The 20,314-nt window shown below is 41.1% G+C and overlaps 1 protein-coding gene across 2 annotated transcripts in view; it reads right to left on the reverse strand.

The window, feature by feature from the left end:
* Positions 1-20,314, reverse strand: part of atp8a1 (ATPase phospholipid transporting 8A1) — a 96,863-nt gene that overhangs the window by 19,648 nt on the left and 56,901 nt on the right. For both annotated transcript variants that reach the window (XM_070912739.1, XM_070912740.1), the window contains 7 exons: positions 19,656-19,794; positions 16,340-16,404; positions 12,320-12,492; positions 10,444-10,627; positions 8,315-8,425; positions 2,210-2,284; positions 391-513 (listed from right to left, as the gene is read on the reverse strand). In XM_070912739.1, coding sequence (XP_070768840.1) covers positions 391-513; positions 2,210-2,284; positions 8,315-8,425; positions 10,444-10,627; positions 12,320-12,492; positions 16,340-16,404; positions 19,656-19,794 — 870 coding nt within the window. The remainder of the gene's footprint in view (positions 1-390; positions 514-2,209; positions 2,285-8,314; positions 8,426-10,443; positions 10,628-12,319; positions 12,493-16,339; positions 16,405-19,655; positions 19,795-20,314) is intronic.

Here is a 20,314-nt window from a genome sequence, read left to right on the forward strand (position 1 = left end):
ATGGCAGGTAACGATGCTCCTCTTTTAGAAGTTGAACATAAAATTATCTTCCGGAGGTGATAAAGTGAAACACAGTATGTAAATAGTAATTTAGGCCATGGATACAGGCCAGCTGCTCCACAAACTACCAAATAGTTCCATCAAATTTGCACTAGATTTGTAGAAAGGTTTGAGCTTCCTATAGAGAAATTACATTACTGCAGCTGCAAAGAACAGGACGGAGACCAGAAAAGAAAAAGTAAACTACACAGTAAATAACACAACAAATAACTGAAACAAAAAGACAGAAGGGAGAATAATAAAAAAGTTATCTAAAAGTATTTGAATCTGGTCATGTGCAAATAAAGCAGTAAATATGCACATAAAGAATGTGATAGTGACTTGTGTTACCTTGGTATTAAAGCCCATGGCATTCTGGGAGGTTTTGTAGAGTTCTGGATATTTCAGCATGTTCTCTTTCCTGCAGGAGCGCTCAAATATTCCCAGAGTGAGAGGAGGCAGAGCAGTGAAGATCTGCATAAGAAACACATACACAGAAACATTCATGGTAAATCTGGGATAAATATAATATAATAGAAATAAAACATTCAAATACCTATTGTCTAAAACACTGTTGCATGAAAATTCATTCTTGACCTTACAAACAGTATCTGTGACAAAGTAATCTCAACTCAAAAGGTACCCGTGCTTTTTTTTTTTTTTCTTTCAACCACATCTCATGTGTTGAAGCCCGTAAGATCCACTTTGATGCACCTTTGAGATGCACTCTCAACAAGCTTTATCAAATGGATTTATTTACACTTTGTATTTACCTCTTGATCCGACTGACCAAACACGTACTCCCTAGGTATTAAAGGAAGAATATTCCTGCAACTGAGAGCCAAAATCACTTTGCAAACGTCACCAAAGTTATAAAATAACTGTACATGCACAGTGGTAGTTGCGCCTAAGTCTAATCTAGTCCTTGTTTCAGACGTGCGGCCTGTCTTAATCATTGCCGCTATCTCCGTATGTTACATTTATACACAAATTTTCTTCATTTTGTTCTCCACCTGCCCCATTCTTTATTTTACACCATTGAAGACCATTGACCTTAAACCCCTTCAGGGTTTCTTATTTTGATTTGTCATGCTTCAAGTCTGTTCATATGCAAAACCCGCCTCCAATGAACATCTACGATGCTCTTGACTAAGAAGCAGGTATTTAAGCTTAGCTAAAGTGTAATTTCTTCGTGGTGTTGTAATGTTGTTCTGTATAGCAGCTGCTGAGAGAGGAGCGATGGTATTGTGTGGTTTGGGGGGCTCAGTGGGTCAGTTGGTGTGAGTTCCCTGCAGGCCCATCTGGAGTGGGAGTCTGCAGGCCTCAGTCTGCAGGACCAGCGGGTCACAGGACATGCTCCACTGGGCTCCTTTCTTATTCAGAGGCAGGCCCAGGAAGATCTCCATTGAGGGGCGGATTCAGCCCACTGCCTCCGACAGACTCCCACTGAGCCGGAGGAATGCACCCAGTTTTTGGATAAAGTGAAAGACCCTCTTCCCACCCCCCAGTACAGTACTGGTTCTAAGGTGGTGGTTTATTATGAAATGAATGCAAAGGCAGGGCTGTGGAAATGTCCTTCTCACTTGACAGTTTGTCCCTCCCATAAATCACTTCCATTTGAGGCCGATCAAGAATGTGGGGAAATTTCACTTCACACTTCTCTCATTCATCTTTGTTTATTGAATTGAGTTGATTTTAATAAACAGTTTAAAGTTACATATCAACTCCTTTTGGCTTTGGTATCAAAGATCAAACTTGCAGATGCACATTTTTTCCTTCTACTTAATTCATGACAGATATGAAATATGAGTTCATTAGGAGTGGTCCCATTATGGAGCCCTGTGGGACTCCCTACATCAGCAGCCAGCTCAGTTGCTGCTCCATTCTTCCTATTCTTTTTATCATTCAAACGTAGCTGCCCTTGCTAACTACACTCTTTGGGGCAAGCAAAGCTGTTGTTCTTTCGTATTCAGTACATAGTTTAGGGCTCAGAGGGAATATGGTCTTGACAACAGGTCATAAATAAAGGAGAAAGTTTTCAAGATGTTGATGACATAGTCAAGCAAAAAAAGGATCAGTTTTGGGGCACCACAGCAAATCAGTTCTGTGTCAGAGACGGGGTAAAGGAGTAAAATACGGTCTTTAGAGAGTACATTTTATTAACACTCACCACGTTGTACAAGCCGATGCACCAGCGTTCAAACAGGATCTGGCCTGAGAAGCCATTGACAAACGCGAACCAGATCTAAGGGGGACAAAATCACACAAAGAAAGAGTAAGAACAGCAAAAATAAGAACAGAAAGCAGTTAAATATAATCACAGTTTATGTTTATACAGTTCATGTTTTAGAGTTTATCATTTTCATTGACAAACCAAGATGACAAGGATGGTTTCATGTCCAAAATACTCACATTTACCTTTGCCATTACTGTCATTTTAATCAGTCAGGCACAAAGTCATGAATTTGATACTCTAGGCTTTACTCAAACTACATGAGGAAAACACAAAACCTCTGCAGTCTTTCTAATTGCCCTTTTGGTATATTCTTTCCATTAGTGATGAGTGTGTAGGTGGTTAACATTATCAGATTTGAGATGGGCTCACTGTGTCCACAGACCAACAATCCATTTTTCCATCACACTACATTCTTCACTGTCTTATGACAACGGAGACTTCAGAGAGAGACTGCAGGGTCTCTTACAAGATGAAAAATATCAAAGAGTGAACAGCTCTTGCTAATATATCTTCAAAATGATAGCAAGGGTGATGCACCTTCCAATAATGTTGTCGTTTTGGGAATAAAACAGGACAAATAAATGTTTCCTGTCAATTACAAAAAATAACTACATGATCCTAACATGGTTTTGTTTGAAGTGCTGACCTGTGATCAACATGTCATTAGTCTAACTTAGCCAGGTTTCAAACTCAGGAAAGGCAGAGAGGCCACAATAGAGTGGGAAAGCCTAGACCTCCAGATGCCACCCCTGCGATGCAAATTGTCAACTGGATTCATCACGGGATAATATACAAACATATATCAAGCGCACTATTTCCCTCCTTGATCTATCTGAAGACAAGTGGGTGACAGACAAGGTTAGTTATAGGGGCAGAGTCCGGACTGTGGGACTCTGAATGATGGAGACTTAGATATATTGTGTCAGGAGAGGGAGAGAGAGGTAATGTAAACCATATGTTGGCTGGAGATGAGGCTTATCAATGTATCTTGATTAGTAATACGTATTTGAACAAAACAATGCATCTAAGATCAGGACAGATATTCTTAAAATGTTAAAAGTTAAATTGCAGTATGTAGTAGGAAAAAAGGCACACATGAATTATTTTGTTGTAAAGCAGATTTGTCTGACACATTCTGGAGAAAAAAGGAATGTACAACACTGCTTGTACACCGACAGTGAATCCGAAATCGTTCCAGTTAGAAAGAGTTACAGTTTGACACTTCATGGTCCAGAACCGGCTCTTGCTCACGCCAAATCTGTCAAGGGAACATCAGGGGTGCTGTGTTTTGGCCATGGCCAACCAAGCATTTCCTCGCTTCATTTAACTTCATTATGAAGGCATGAACTGCTACAAATTCTCAGATTGGGACAAAGCCTATTTGAGGGCCCCACCCACCGCTGCCACTCTCTACATGACCAATACCAATCTGCCACTGGCCCTTCCCATTTAGTCGTGTAAGAGTATGCGTGAAAACAAATGTCTGTCATCCCCCCCCCTTCATTCCCTTGGTGGGGTGGGTGCCTATAGATGAAGCCTGTGTTTATGTGTGTGCCCCCGGACCCTGCCCCTCACCTCCCCTCTCTGCCACACCCACCCATCACAGATCCCACCCTCCACTCCATCAGGTGCACTCTACCATGATGTTGTTTCTTTTATATGAGGGGGGCCTGTTTTTCAAATTCACATGGGATGTTCGCCCAAATCTGAGACCATGTGGCTCCGTAACCATGAGAATCAGAAGGTGTGCAGTACATCTCTTGGCAGTGCAAGAATAGTTTTAGGTGTTTGGGGTCTTGGCTCTCTAAAAATACATTCAGATGCCGTTGCTATGGGTTATGTGTAGATGAAGCCCAAGCCATGAGGCAGTTTCAACCATTAGCGTGGCTCAAGCAATGGTAACGAGAGGCTAGCGGTTAGGTCAAACTGCTGAATTAATTACAGCTCTGCCCAATGAGAGGCTCTGGGCTGATATATTGTTGTGCTAAGTTAAAAAAGGCTCCTATTCATAGCATGTGGTAACTGCTTCTGTGTGAGTGTTTTGGCCTGGTCCTTGGGGTCCCAATAGCTTCTCTCTCTTTCTCCCTCTCCCATCTCTTGAGGGACAGATGCATTGATTTGCTCATTAGGGGAAGTACCAGGCAGGATTTTTCTTCCCCTTTTCTTCTCCTCATTGAGTGCCACTCAGCGGAGGGGTGTGGCTGGCCTCTCTCCCCGACTGCACATCATGAAAAACAGTAATGGAGGGAAGCAGGAATTGAGAAAAGGGGGATTGGGCAGCGGCTAGCCGATAAGAAGACTTCTTGCATATTCATCAGCAAATGAAAAATCATTGATTCCAAGGCTGTTCGGCAGGCCTCGTCTAGCTGGAGGGGTGGGGGGAGCATGACATTTGTCCCCAACAATGCAAGTCCTGATACTCTTAAGCTTAGTATTGCAGAATTGCTAATGGAATTCATACACAAAGCAAGCAAAGAATAAAGAGGGACATAAAGAAGGATCTGATAAATATGCTGGAAATATGTGGAGCTACAAACATAAGCTGTTTTACAATGCCAGGCACGGCCTCTGTGGTTTCATTCAGCGTGCAATGGTCGGCAAGCTTTGCTCTGCAACTCTGAGCCGCCTCTAACTACACAGAGCCGCAGTGAATGAGCTTTCATGTAATTGCCTCCTAAATGCCACTTGTCCATCAGCCCCCTCTGTAGCACCCTGGCAATGTGTCAATCAAACATGAGTGGCCAGCTGGATCGGCCATTTGAATTAAGTTGCTATGGCTTCCTTTGCAAAGGCCTCTTAGCTTGAATGTGGCTGAATTCAGTCCTTTTCACTTCTGTTTTAGTTAATAGTGTAATTTGTAACAAAGTAGGAGTTATGAATTCTGCTTAAAGTTTGTAAAGCACTGGGCCACATTGTTTAAAGAATATCTGAGTAATTATAACTGCCGTTTTCAATTAGATATACATGTGGTCATGTTTCAAGCGTGATAAAGCTTGAACTGTTCTCTAACTGATTAGGAAAAGGAATGCCAACCATAATCAACAGCATGGGGAAAGCCAAAAGAAACACTGTGAAGCAGTTCCAGCTGTCACTCAATCATCCACTGGAGTGACAGCCTTACTTTCTGACTCACAATTAACCCTCAGTGAGTAACACAAAATCCTGAATGATCACACAACTCTTCCAAGAGCCTCAGACTAAGTTGCGCTCACATTCACGTCTTCCACAATAGCCACAGAATCCCTCACCCTCTCTATGTCTCTTAAAAAGGAACCAAAGACCCAATGGAAACAGAGGGAGACGAAAAGAGGCTTAAACACAGTCTCCCGGTCCTGGTATTCAAATTGTAACACACACTGTACCAGACAATGGTGCTGTGAACAAGAAAGTTAAAATTCCAGTCAATTCTCTCCTTGCAAGGTAGTCTGGGAGTCGACGAGAAAAACATGCACGCACAAAAGTAAACCTATTAGTGGAACAAACGCAGCTTTTACCCATGCCCCGGGGTTGCTGGTGTGTTAGATGTCAGGGTCTTACAAAACAGGGACATTTGAAATATTGAAGCAGCCGGAGAAGAAATGTCCTATTATCTGCTTGAATCCCCTGAAGGAGCGCCACACGGGGGGGAGGGAGAGTTATGTTTTCAGAGAGCAACAAAAGGTGTGCTAGAAAGAAGCTCACCCTGCAGACAGAACTATAGATGTTATGTTCCAGTTGTAGGAAAATGCCTGCTTTGAAAAGGGACCTGGTATGTTTCAAAGAGCAGCTGTAGTTGGACACACAAAAAAATGGATAAACACCGCTAAGAGGGATTTTGACCCGGTTTTGATGAGATCGAGGCATAAAGGTCCATTTAGGATTCAAATGAAGGGCAGAGAGAAAAAAACGAGAATAAAAGACAGGGGTTTGTATAGTTCTGGATTTATGTAATATATACATAAGAAGTTGTGCCACCTCTTTTGGACTTAAACAGTAAATTCTGAGTGAGACATTCAAAAGTTCATGCATGGTTAAAATAATTACGTTTTTGTCGACAGAAAATTAAATATAGCAAATTTTATTTTATTTTATTTTGGATCTGCATTTGTTATTTTACCTTATCTGGAAAAGGCTAGCATGATCAAAGAGTAGCAGTACCTACAACTGCAGTTACTGGCTGGAAAGAGAGTGACTGCCCTCTTTCACTTCAGGTCATGATAAGCCAGAAGCAGACATGCTGGAATGTAAAAGGTAGACTACTGATTCTCCATGGTGTACTATAAACCAGAATGCTGATGGGAAAGGGGATCAGAGGTCAAGTGTCACAGAAAGAGGATGAACAAAAGAGAATTTTAAAGTGCTCATATTTCCATGACAGGTGAAATAGTGATGGCATTTAAAAAACATGTGGCTGATCCTTTTTTGTCACTGCATATCACGGACAGGGAGCACTCTCCATATTGTCCCCTCTTCACCACGCAAAGGCAGAGGAAGTGTGTAAATCACTTGCTCTCTATGGCTATCGGGCCCCCTCAGACAACACAAGTGTAGAGAGTGGGGGGAACACTCTTTATCATTTAACGTTCTGTTCTTCATGTATGTCCTTACTTGTCTGGTTTTTATTTGTATTTATGCTGTTTGTAAGCTGCACTGGCACTTAACCAGCAATAAGAGCATATTTTATTCTTATAAGCAAATGGCTCAAACTTTGCAAGGTAAGTATATTACATACAGTACACCAGTATATCTCCATTAAAACTTCCTGATATGTAGTTTGGGAAAAGATGTAATCAAACACTCAGTAGTGACTTCTGATGTAGACTTTTTGAGAAGATGAAAAGCCAAAGTTGCTACTTCCATCAGACAAGTGCATGGCCGGTAGATCAAAACATCTGAGCACTCCCGATGATAAAGCTGCTGCTGATAGGAAGCACTTAACCTGTCTGGTCATTCTCGGTTATAGCTCTGAACCTGCAATCAGTACCGGGTCTGGTATCTGTCAAATGCCATCAAACCTACCGCACACCAACAGACCGATGTGAGAACATGTGAAAACCTTCCTGACCACCATCCATTGATATACAAGGAGAGTAGAGCTGAGTGGCTATGAACAGTATTCATTACCTGCTCATAATTTTCCATCCAAAGCAAATGTTCCTGGCTCATTGATGCAGTAGAACTCTATTGATCACAGGGCTGAGCAGAAATTCATGTTGTAATTTATCGTCTTAACTTTATCTTGACAAAATTCTCCCATGGAGATATCGTGGTTTTCAAGTCGAAATGAACAATAAGTTAAATGCTGCCAGATCATCTGTCAAATCATGAGGCCTTCAACGCTTGAGAGCATTTTGTTTTTTAAACTTAGAAAGATTTCGTTCTCTCTAAACACTAGAAAACCATTCAGTGAAATGGAACAACAAGGATGTAACTTTTTTTGTGATTCTGAATATTTTAGTAAACATTATCACATATTGATAATGAGTAAATGCTGTGATAATAACTGCAATATTATTTTGTTGTTACCTACTTGTAAATTATATATATATATATATTTTTTTTTTTAGCATGATCAATGTTATGTTCATATCTGTCTGTGTCTGCTGTCCACACAGTCTAAAATGGTGAAAATCAATATCTTGTAATCCTAGAGCAGAAAAAGAAATGGGTAGCATTGCTAGTGAGATGGCTGCACTTCATGATTATTCAGAGGAGCTGTGTGGATTAATATATTCCATATAAGGATCCAGTAACTGGCGAGGATTTCCAAAGGCAGACTTCCAGTTAATTAGTTCTCCCTTCATTACTGAGAGTGTGTGTCTGTGAGTGTCTGTTTGTTTGTGTATATCCTGTCCAGGTATGTCAAAACTCAAACCATTCACCCAGGAGCCGCACAAACTGGCAGGTAATGTGAAGGCCCAGTCAACAGAAACACAAACATGGAAACTCTAACAAGAAATCTTTACCTAATCATGTCATGTGGACAAATTTCAATGCTTTGCATTCAGATCTGGTTCATTGCATGAGTCTCAGTCTTGAGAGCTACTGTGTGAGACTTACCTCAATGATGTAGAGGACAATATTCTTGTAGAAGCAGTACAGGATACACTTGGCTACACGGTTGTAATTCCAGGCTCCATGGACGAGCAGCAGATTCTTCAAGTATTTGAACTGTGTGGGAGGGAAATAAATGGAGGAAAACGACAAGATGAATGAATGGCAAAAGTCTGTGTACAGTACACTGTCTAATGGTTCCTCATAATCAGAGATCAGCGCTGGAACACTAAAGCAGTTACAGGAACTTCAAGATTAAAGAAAGCAGGAGCATTTTGTCATTCCCCAGCAGAGAGGACTGATGAGGCATTGAGGCCAAAGCTCTCACTAACACATTCCAGAAATTTCAAGTCAGAGATTGTAAGACCAAGCTTTGAGTAGTTGAAAACAGAGGAGTTCATTAGGGGGTATTGGTCTCCAAGGGCTCAGCATAATAGTTAGATGGCCTTATAATTATATCACCATTTAGGGCCTGTGGTGAACTTGCAACTTCAGTGCGATTTCAAGCTGATAATAATAGTAATAAGCTAACTGTGATTACATTGGAGGAGAACTTTGAAGTGTTTCATCTTAGTTGCCAGTAAATTACTAAAACAAAGCACACAATCTACATCTGCATCTTCTTGCCATCTGACAAAAGGATAATTTCTTAAAATGTCTCAGAAACCAAGTAAGAGGTAGGAGGAGTAGAATGAAACTTATTTTAGGCAAACACACTTGTGTTTATTTGAAGGCCTTCATGTCTTTCAGCATTACCACAGTCTTCTTTGGTGAAATGACAGCACAGTGGCAGCCCCCAGTTTGTCTGACCCCTTGAATGGTCAGATCAAACATCAGTTAACACAGAGCTCAGCTGATGACAGATGGAGAGCAGAGGTGCCTCTGCCCAAAGCCTCTTCACTCTCCACTTGCTTCTACAGATAACACTGAGCTTTCAAGTATTAAATCTTCTTCTAATAATCTACAGCAGCAAGAAACTCATCTGATACTCCACAACATTAATATACATCATATATAGGAATAGAAAAACAAGTTACACAACTCCAAAGGATTGATTTCAGTTTGCAGTCTGCAAATTACAGTTAATGTACCATTACGCCAATATATGGAAAACACCACTGGAAGTCTGAAAGTGTAATTTAATTTGATGCTGGCACACAACCTAAATAGATTACAAGAGGCCACCGGTCTTTGAAAGACATACACTTTTACATGTCATGTCAATTGAAGGGGGCACTTAAGACAAACTCAAGTCTCTTGGATGGTTATTGCGTACTGAAGCACAGAGAGTGCACTGTGTTTTAATCAACTATTGGTTTCCCATACTCTCAAGCCCCGTGGCTGTAATAGAAACATGATGTACTGAGCGGCGTGCTGTGTAGAAGCAGAGCCATGACACATGAACTCCATGGCTTTTGTTGCTTATGGGTATCACATATCGATGTAGAGTTTCAGACAAACTGGTTGCTGGGACATAAGTATGTGTTTAAGTAGCATTTTGCTGGGATCTGTTTCTCTATAGTTATGGTGGGAGTTGGGTGTCACCAGATGCCTGTTTTACAGGTGTTACTACTTCACTGTATAAGCTAATGCCCTAGCAGACATATGACCTATTGTTCCTGAGAACAATGTGCCAAGCTATCACTAACACATATTACACTTGAGAAGACAATGACAGGACTGACAATTGGTGGAATCTGACATTTTGAAGATAGAAATGGGCATGGATATCAGTGTATTGCTGCCAAATTGAGGACATGCACCTGCAGCTGAAACGCAAATATATTTTGAGCAAGTTAAAATCATATTTCAACACTGCAAAAGTGTAAAATCTGGTCTTCTAGTCTCATGGTTACAAATAGTTTAGCTTAGGTGTCTTTTTTATTCCAACAGAGATAACTTACGATATCATTTTCACCGTCTTGAAGATACTATTCTGTTAATCTAGTCTGAATATTATTAGCAGTTAAGCAGCTTATCAATCAAATTGTGAGACTTCAGTGCATTGGCATCATTTTCTCTGACTACAAATGGTATAGCATCAGGTGGTAAAAGTTACACATGTTAATTTATGCATTTTAACTTAAATAATAACTGGTAATTCCTACTTTAGATACTATCACCATCATGCTCACCTGGGCAATAGAGTAGTCAGAGGAGTTGGCTGCCTGCAGGCCCTCGTTGCCTGAGATTCCCACACCAACATGAGCTGTTTGAATCATTCCCACGTCGTTAGCACCATCACCAATGGCCAACGTGATCACCTTCACCTGTTTCTTTACCATCTCCACCACCTCTGACTTCTGAAGAGGAGATACTCTAAAAGGGAGCAGTAGCACAGGGAATGTTACACAATGGGTATTCAATGAAAGTAGACATTGATTTGTGTTAATCAGCAAGTGCAATTAATGTGGCAAAATCAGTCTTGGTAAAATTGGTGCTACAACAGTGAGTAATACAGAACAAGGCAAGACATACATTATAATGGAAAGTAGATGTGAGATTATACACTCAAGAATGTCTTGTCCAGGAAATTCTATTTCCTACTTTCCTGGTATTGGGCAGTACAATTGGGGTGTGCATAAAATAATATTCATTCTGAGAAAGTCTTGAGATCAGCACTTGGCAAAACTCGAAGCTCTTCCTTAACTTTGGAGAATAGTTGGTTGAGGCGAGCAGAGAATCGTGCCAAACTGTGTGAACACCCTAAAAATAAACAGTGGCATTTTGTGCATAATTTATTTGTTTAAGAATTACAAAAAAGAAAAGAGAGAAAGCACTTGTAGGGACTGCATTTAATCCCCAGTAGCAGTGCTCCTGACTTGACTTGGTCTCACATAATAGGCATTGTTTGACGGTGGGAAGCCAGTGAGGGATCATGTCTCTGTTGCAGCACTAGTAACTCCTGCTGGTTGGACGAGGTGAATGTGTGAAGGAAGGTAAGATCTGAGGGATAGAGTGGACCTCTAACCCTTCATGGTCAAGCTCCTCATGTCAGGTGAGGTAGCTGGTGACACACTGGTATTTACCCCCCTTTGGAAGTTTTCATGTTTTTGTCTTTTTATTTTCTTGTGTCCATCCGTGACTTTTAAATCACCATTTAGCGGAGTCACGATGACACTGACTCACTAAAAGATGGACCTGACAGATAAAACTGTATTTATACTACAATCAATTGAAACCCCTTGGCTACTTCAAATTGTGACTTTAAGCCTTCACTGACAGCAAAGTCTGTAGCCTCCCACACAGGAGCTTCCTCTTAGTGCGCCATAGGTTAGGGGGTAGTGTACAGTACAGACAGTCTCCAGAGACGATGTCATAAACTGCATGTCTGTCTTAAGCTGTGAAACTGTTAATGTTTATGTTCTCCGTGGTTTAAGAGGCCTCATTCATCTCCTGGTGTCTCTCAGTGCCCACAGAGTGTGTGTATAAGGCAAAGGCAGGTAGAGTTGGGGGGAAAAATAAATACAAATTTGACGTAATGCACTGAGTCATAAGGTTTGCTGTTGTTCTGAAAACATGGTGCTGCCCCAGACCCCGTCATGGTTGCTTGAGTACTTAAGTACTTCCTATTATTTATGTGGCCTGGGCAGGTCAACAGTGTACCTGCATAATGTTGAAAGTTGTCAGTTAAATTTATAACTATCACACTTTTTAAACTGTTGCCATAAAATACTCAATGACCTTTGTGGCAAAGACATAATACTTTGTAGTTCAACCATGGAGCTTTTAATTTAATTTGAGGCATTTCTAAGCAAAAACTGAGGTGCATTGCATTGAGGTGGACACATGAAAATGACATCACCTTTTGAGTAGAGTACAGTTTTTCATGCAAGTAGCTAAATACTCCCAACAATTCCAACTACTTATTTTGTGTTGTGGTTTTCAAAAGCAGAAACAGGTAGTGTTTGTAAAAGTCTTTCCAATAAGAACATCGTCTTCATTCCTTGATTTTGGTCGGCGGAATTTATTGTCTCAGGTTTATTTTATTATTTCAGGAGTAAATCTTACCTGCAGCATATGACAGCTTTACAGGACAGGGCGAGGTCCAGGAAGTACTGTCGCACTCCGAATGTGAGGGCGTATTTGAGAGTCTTCCCGTCAATAATGAGAGCAAAGTCGTTCTCCTTGTAGAGGGCATCTCCCAGCATTCCACAGTGGTGGCTGAGTGTTTCCCTTGTTCTCTGCATGATGGAAAACAAGTAATGAATGTTTAATTTGTGTAATTAGTCATTATAATTTCAAGCCTATAGTGTTATAGTTACTAGAGGAGATATGCACTAACTAATGTTAGCTATTTTTGCTTGGATGGATTGATTTTCAAGAATCTACTGTGCACGCTGATTATAATTAATTATAATCAGTAAAGTTATTTAAGATGGTTTGTTCTTTTAATCATTTAATTTTGAAAGCATTTGTCAATTGGTTAACATTTCAAAAATACTATACATGGTTCATTACAAAAATAAATGTATATCTTGTGCCCCTTTTTTTAATACCATCTTTTTTTTTCTAATGCCATTTCACAACTTCTTTGGGTTTTTTTGTCTCAGACCCAAATAAGTTTCTGGGTTTAAACATTTCTAAGCTACGTTTTCAGGAAAATAGAAACTGAATGTTTTTGTTATTTGTACCTTTCTCTTTTTCATTTGCACATGAGGACTGTTACTATAACAGCTGAGATGCATGGACAATTGGAATGATTGATACTGAACCACAGTAAGATCCCCTACTGTTCTTCCATAAGATTTATATTTCATCTACTGTAGTAGGATATACAACAAATGTCTTCCTCTCTGTTTGTATAATGCATTTTAAAAGTCGAACACTGACACACCATTTGTGCATCACATTTGCTTTATTGCTTGTGTCACTGGCTGTCACTACACCAAAGGCACCAGAGGCATTCATATTGGAGGAGATATTTTATGAAATATCACATAAACATCTAAAATCTCATATCAATGAACCTTATTATTGTGAGGATAAAAGATACTATAGTATTAAATAGATGAAACTGATCTGTCCACTCTTCTGGCAAATCCCAAACTGCTGCAGAGCAGCTGCTCTTTATATTTTAGATATTTATTATGTTTCCCATTCTTATTACACTCAGACCTTGGCTATGAGGTGATAACGGCGAGTTCTGAGAATGGATCGTGTTTGCTTACAGTATATACAGCTATGAGGATGAGTGATGATGAAAATCCATAAATATGACACTGACAAGAGGATTAACTGTCCTTGTTTAGCGGCATGTGGACTGGATGGATGGAGTGGTGAGATCATCTTTGTATTCATCATTCAACCATCTTCCACACAGATGGTGAAGCCATTGGGAAATAAAAACAATTTCTGTATGTTAACAGTTTCTGAGGGACAGGTAGACTACATGTATATTTTCATTAGAAAAGGAAAAGTACAAAATATTTTGAAGAATGACCTGGCTTCAAAAGTACAAAAATATAATAGATGCACTTCTTTCATTAGAATAATATTCTTAATGGTGGTGTGGTGGTATTCATCAAGTGTACAGGTGCAAACGGTCAATGACTTTAAAAAAAGAGAGAAAGACAGAGTTAAATGGGCAGTCACAATGCAAGGTATCAAACCTAATGTGCCAAGCAGATGCTCAAACAGCTGTAATCATTAAAAAATGGTGGCCATTAGCAGAACGGAGGGAGGGAGGGGTCCGGCCTGGAGTCAAGGTCAGATATGTCAAAGCAGTCAGATTGTACCAGGGGGACCAGGCAACGTCCACTTGGCATAACAAAACTCTGAAACCCCAGCTTAAAGGAAATATTTGGAGAAAGGGGCTTTACGTTTCACAAAGCGAGAGAAGGAGAGTGAGACACACGCACAGAAAGAGATGATGGATTAACAGAGGAGAGAACTGAGCAAGAGGATACAAGCAGAGAGCAGCTGCGAGGACTTAACCATCCCTGATGGGGTCTGTAAAACAGCACGAGATGGTGGGCAGTGGGCAGGCTTGCGTGTGTGTGTGTGTGTGTGTGTGTGTGTGTGTGTGTGTGTGTGTGAGTGAGTGAGTGAGTGAGTGAGTGAGAGAGAGAGAGAGAAGAAGCACAAGTCAGAGTAGGCATATAGGTTGTGATATCTATATTCTTCATCTCACAGTGATTTTAGATGACATCTCAGTGGGAGTGCATGTGTGTGTTTGTACTATTTGTATGAGAAAGAATTCACTCTATTTGGGGCACAATCTATTCATCACATAGTGTGATAAGCAAAGTTTACCATTTCCTCAAGTAGGGCGCCCATTTCCCCCCTAATTTCCCCTGAGGAATTTTAGCACTAATGCTAAATGTCTCCTCCTAAAGCCTCTTTGTTATGGCTGTAATGACCAGTTTAGCCTATGTGACTAGCTAGTGTTTGGTTTTGGAATGTGCATGTAGCATCCATTCAGACATCCACAAGAGCTTCACATAAAGACTGAGCTCCATTGTTGATATAGCTCTTGAGTGATATGGCCAACAGGACGTGACACTCATGATGTGGAATCTGGACATTTGTATGGATGTAATGTCATCATCCGTCTTACACTTGGAGCCACCCAAAGAGGACCCTCCACCTTAGTTAGAAGTGTACTTTTCTGACCTGCATCTCACTGAAAGAACACTTAAGCATGAACTGTTGAACCAGTGTTTGTGCTACAAATTACATATTTCCAATGCATTTTTCTATTTATGTTGAATTGTTTAATCTGTAAACAGTTTTTTTAATAATCAAAATACAGATCATGACCTTTTATATAGAAAAATGAAAATAATATGCCCCATTTATTTGTGACTGCATTTGTGACAAAGATTAATATACTAATGCTCAATAAACGCTGTTAGCTCTCCAAATGATTAAACATGCTGAGTGGAAGACAAAGCTGTTCAAAATGACCTAATCCTACCTTAGAGACCAAGTTTCACTTTGGGAATTTCAGTTCATCTAAGATTTAGTACAGGGGATGTCTAAAACTTTGTCCTCCCTTTGATAACCATTTCTAAACACAGCAAAGAGGGAAGACATGCTCCAATTACTCTCTTTTGCAGCACAAGAGCACTCCGAATTACCAGCCCTGGTGCCTGGTCTTCTGTTCACTGTGCCTCCACAGTCTTGGTGGAGACGTTTCTCCCTTCGCGTTTTAACAAACTGCCTTATGTAAGCATCTGCTCAACCACAGGAGAATCGGAGTTGACATTTCAAAGCACCGGTCTGCGTGCTTTATGAATGCACCGACCCCAAATTTCTACCTCAACTCCATTTATCACGCTTAACGACTGGCTGACAGAATGAAGGCCGTCCGTCATCACCCCAAAACACCACCCTGCTGCTTTCCCCTCCTAACATCCACTTCTTCTCACCATTCCCCCCTTCTTGTCCGACAAACTAAACCCAGTCGAGTTTCTCCTCCATCTGTGGCTGCTCTGCTTAGCTTTCTCCCGATGGAAGTGCTGGGACTTGCCCTTTTCAATCTCAGAAACAACAGACAAGGATCTCCTGCAGGGGGTCAACAGACTTCTCTGCTGGGTGTCTTAAAGATGTTAAAGGCAGATTTGGGATGTGTGGTGGCTGTGTGTGTGGAAGGCTCCCCGTGGCCTCATCCTTTCAGCTTCGAGACAGATTCCTTCACAGGGATTGGGTGATGAGATCAGGGGATTATTGCACTCAAAGATGTCCTCATGTTGTCATATTCTTGCCCTCAAGATCAGTGACAAGCATTTGAAAATAGATCCTAGTAACTGTTTTAACTTGTTTACACACAAAGTGGAAAGGATTTCCCATGAGGGCATATAAAACTACTGTATATATAACGGGTGCCAAATTGAAAACATTGGAAGATGCATGCATGAGACAAATGACAATTAGGGTAACTTTGTTTTGTGTTATGTATAGATTAGAAGAAGTCTCAGTAAAACATTTTGTGAAACAATGGTGAGCTTTATGTGCTTTGGTGAGGTTTTTGGTTCTGTAGGCAGGGAAGTCTGATAATTTGTGTGAAAGAAAAAAAAATATACTCACATCAAGAGTGTCTTCATTGATCACGAGCATGCCCATGTTCTTGGTCAGTAGTTTGCAGGAATGTCCTACAGAAAAAAGTTAATTTAAATTAAAGTAAGCGCATAGGTAGGAAGGACGTGTTTTAAATGAATTAAATTACAACTCAATTACTCTTGCAGTTTACTTTAGTTTCAATAACCCCCTTTAGCTTGACAACTTATCTGCTTGGGGCCCAAACACACATTAAATAGATGAAACAAAAAATAAAGAAGAAGAAAACAAAATCAAACAATAACGGATACAACAGTGTGCAGCAATACATTTTAAGGGACACCAATTAAAATGTTACAGCTCAGAGCCAGTGTCTCGGGACATGACTAATGAGTTTGGTTTACAAGAGTTTGTCAGTTTCCTGTTTTAATAGGCAGTTACAACTCTGAGTTACCCAACATAGCTCTCCGGGGAGCGTTCCCCTCAGCTCTTGGCCGGGACAGATGCTCAGGGTCACCAGCAAGGTGGTAGAGGGAGCCTCCCATTGGGGAAAACAGAAATGTTTCACAAACCAAGACTGAAGCCTTCAGTTTAAAACCGTGGCTGGATGAAAAGGCTGCCATCTGTGGCATAACCACATGAATATTTGTGGGCTTCAACACTTTGCTTCTGTCTGGAGAGAGATTTTCGTTTCTTTAAGGCGGTTACCACAAAGCCAATGTTTTGTGAATACATGGGTGGTATTTTCTGTGAGTGAAACTGAGATAAGATTATGCATAAAACACACAAAAACACACAGTCACAGTCGAACACAATAGTGAACACACAGTCTACACAGAGGAGGGCTTGCATGAGGAAATGAGAGGGTTTCACCTCCAGAGCCGAAACCAAACAGGGTTGGGGTCTGGGTCTGGCAGATTGTTTTCTTAAGTGCAAAGGTGCAAACGTCCAAAAATTTGCCAATGTGAGGAAAATGTCTCCCCATCTCAACACAACGTCTCTACTCCCTTCCCCCTTGTCGATTCCTGCCACAGCCCTTCCGCTTAATGTGTTTACCTTCAGCTCATTTGACTGCAGCCAAACTGCCCTTTTTTATTTCACCAGAGAAAGTTGAATTCCTGGCCTTTCTCCATCTCAGGCGGAACTAAACACTGCTCCCACAGGACTTAAGGAATGTCTAACAGGGACACCCAAGTCACGGTTATCTCAAATGTTGTTCAGGGAGCAACAATTACTATTAAGTTTAATAACTACGGAGGGATAACTCAAAATGAATACCACATACTGGGACTAGAATTGTGGGAGGTTCAAAGTAGGGGGACCTGAAATGAATTGCTGGGCATGGTGAAGTAGGTGTGAAGTATTATGGGGGCTCATATTTGTGTAGTCAGTTAAGGGGTTGTGTTTATTCTTTCATGTGGCATGCTTAAGGGGATGATGCACCCTCCAGCCAAAATGAACACAGCAGTGTTTATTTGCTTCACATCTGTGATACCTTAAGTAGAGTGAGTGTTCCCCAACAAGCTGAACAGCGGGCACTTTCCTTTCCTTTCATTGAATTCTGGCTCTGACCTGTCCTAAGCATTACGTACATTTGACTCCCCTCAACAAACAGCTCACAGCACTGGGAGCGTGTCCCAGAACAAACACTGCTCTTTCCTCACACAGTGTCAGAGTAGTTACGGTACATTATGTCATGATAGTTCAGGATTAGTGACAAACTGAAACAATGACAGTGTTCACAGCTTCAGATCAAACAGATCTACAATGCTTCAATATCAAAAAAAAAATTGAAAATAAGTAAACTCAACTGCATTTATGCCCAGTATTCTGCCAAGAGTGGCAATTGGGTGGTTCAGGCCACCTGCAAACGTAGAAAAATATAAATGTGATGGCCTAAATCCACCAGTCCAATGTGGCAAAAAGTGCACCATTAACCCTGGCAATGAGGATCGTCTTTCAGTGAGGAAAATAGTAAAAAACAAAGTCAATATTGAGCGGAGATTTTACAGGGCAACTTAGTCAAACGGCAGACCTGTAAAAATACTCCCAGTGAGCGTGTGCTTCTGCGGAGCTCCCTCACATCTGGGCACGGTGGGCACAAAGGGCTGATTCAGTCAGGCCACAGTGGTAGGTATAGCCACAAATGGAGGTACTTTTCATATCTATTTTTCTGGACTTTTGGCTGTATTCAAGGTTGATGCATTTGTAGTAGTTAGCCACATCTAAAAGCAGTAATACCAGGCCAATTAACTAAACTGAACTGGAGCTGGTGCAGAGTTAGTCATTCACCTTTCTGATAACATCAGCAAGGCTAAAACCTCTTGGGGAGCTAGATATGTGAGAGCTGCCTCCTTGTGTACATATGCATGTTATTTCTTTCATGTCAGTGCAGTGTGCTCATACATCATCTAGTATTCTGCGACAGATGCTTTTGCTAGATGTGTGTGACAGAGAAGCATTCAGCTTGTTTGCCTTGCTGGGTGAAGAATGACCACAGGACTGACTGGAGTACCTGTAACAGGCTGGTGTACAATTTATCACAATACATTTTCTATTTGGTTTGAGACCAAGTACACAAGCAGGGCTATGTCATGATGCACAAATATTAATGGGAGTATTTGGGTGCAAGCAGCCTTTAATGAACATGATTTTACATTAAAGGGGCAATCCACCAATCTTACACATGAAGATCAGTTTACTGGTCATGAGGAGGACTATTCAGTCTATGAAAATAGTTTGTATATGACTTGCATGTTGTCATCAGGGTTATGTCAGTTTAGCTATGAGACTTAATCTTTTAACAGAAAGCCTGCATTAAAAGCTGGAAGTGTGGGGTTTGAAAGAAGTGGGCTTTTAGGAGGCTGGAATATGCAAGTAAGTTGTATAATGGGAAATGCAGGATTCAAGTCCACTGCATGATCTTACTGGTCCGTTGGTCCGCAGCACCACAAGTCCAGCTGCACTGCTAGCATCGGTCTTTGACAACTAGTAACAGCACTGATCTTGTATCAATCTTCAATATATGTTTTCTTCAAACATTATGGGCAACAGTGAGGTAAAGTGTGTAAAGAGACTGCACTTTTAAGTGGAGGACGCATATTCAAGCCTCCAGGTCAGCAACACACTGACTACTAACTACCTCCAGGGCGCGGTGACTTTTGACCTCTATGTGGAAGGAAGGATATGAAGATCTAATTTCCTTCAACTGGTTGTTTAAGAATTTGTACCATCGTTGGTATTACTACTAATAATTTTAGTGGTAAAACACCAAGACAATTTACATGTTACACATCAGAGCAGCATCCAAGCAAAAGTTTTATAGACCATTGTGCCTGAGTCTTACCAATATTAATGGCTGTTTCCTGTTTGTCCCCTGTCAGGATCCAGATCTTGATGTCCGCCTTCATGAGAGTCTCAATGGTCTCGGGCACCTTATCCTGGAGCTTGTCCTCTATCGCTGTGGCCCCCAGCAGCTGCAGGTTCTACACCAGCAAAAAAAAGTCAATAAAAACAGTGAGTAAATAGCAAATACAACAGAGACAGGCCTTTAAAACGTCATGTGTCAGAGAGACATGTGAGACGGGATTGTGTCACTCACTCAGTCGTGTTTTCCCCCTCGTCAACTGCTCTTGTTTATCACCCACAAAAAACACCAAAGGCTTAAAGGGTTTTGGATTAGTTACTATGCCTCTGTGTGTGCATCTGCAGACAAGATCTCTCCCACACAAGCTCACCCACAAAATACTGTTGGTGTTTTTCCCAGGAAACTTGGTGGTTCTTTGGGGCTGGTTGCAGGCTCATATGGGGCCATCACAGGGCCAAAGATTTGACAAGACCCAGGGGTAGAGGGGAGACAGGAGCCAGCAGCAGGGGAAAGGCAGGGGAAACTCTTTAAGTTGTGACCTGAGCCCTGCTGCCTGTACATCTGTAGCTCTGTCCTCTCTAATCATTTGGAACCACACAGCACGGAAAATTGTGCCTGGGGAAGAACATGACTATATC

Source organism: Enoplosus armatus, chromosome 10, assembly GCF_043641665.1.
Source record: "Enoplosus armatus isolate fEnoArm2 chromosome 10, fEnoArm2.hap1, whole genome shotgun sequence".
NCBI lineage: Eukaryota > Metazoa > Chordata > Actinopteri > Centrarchiformes > Enoplosidae > Enoplosus > Enoplosus armatus.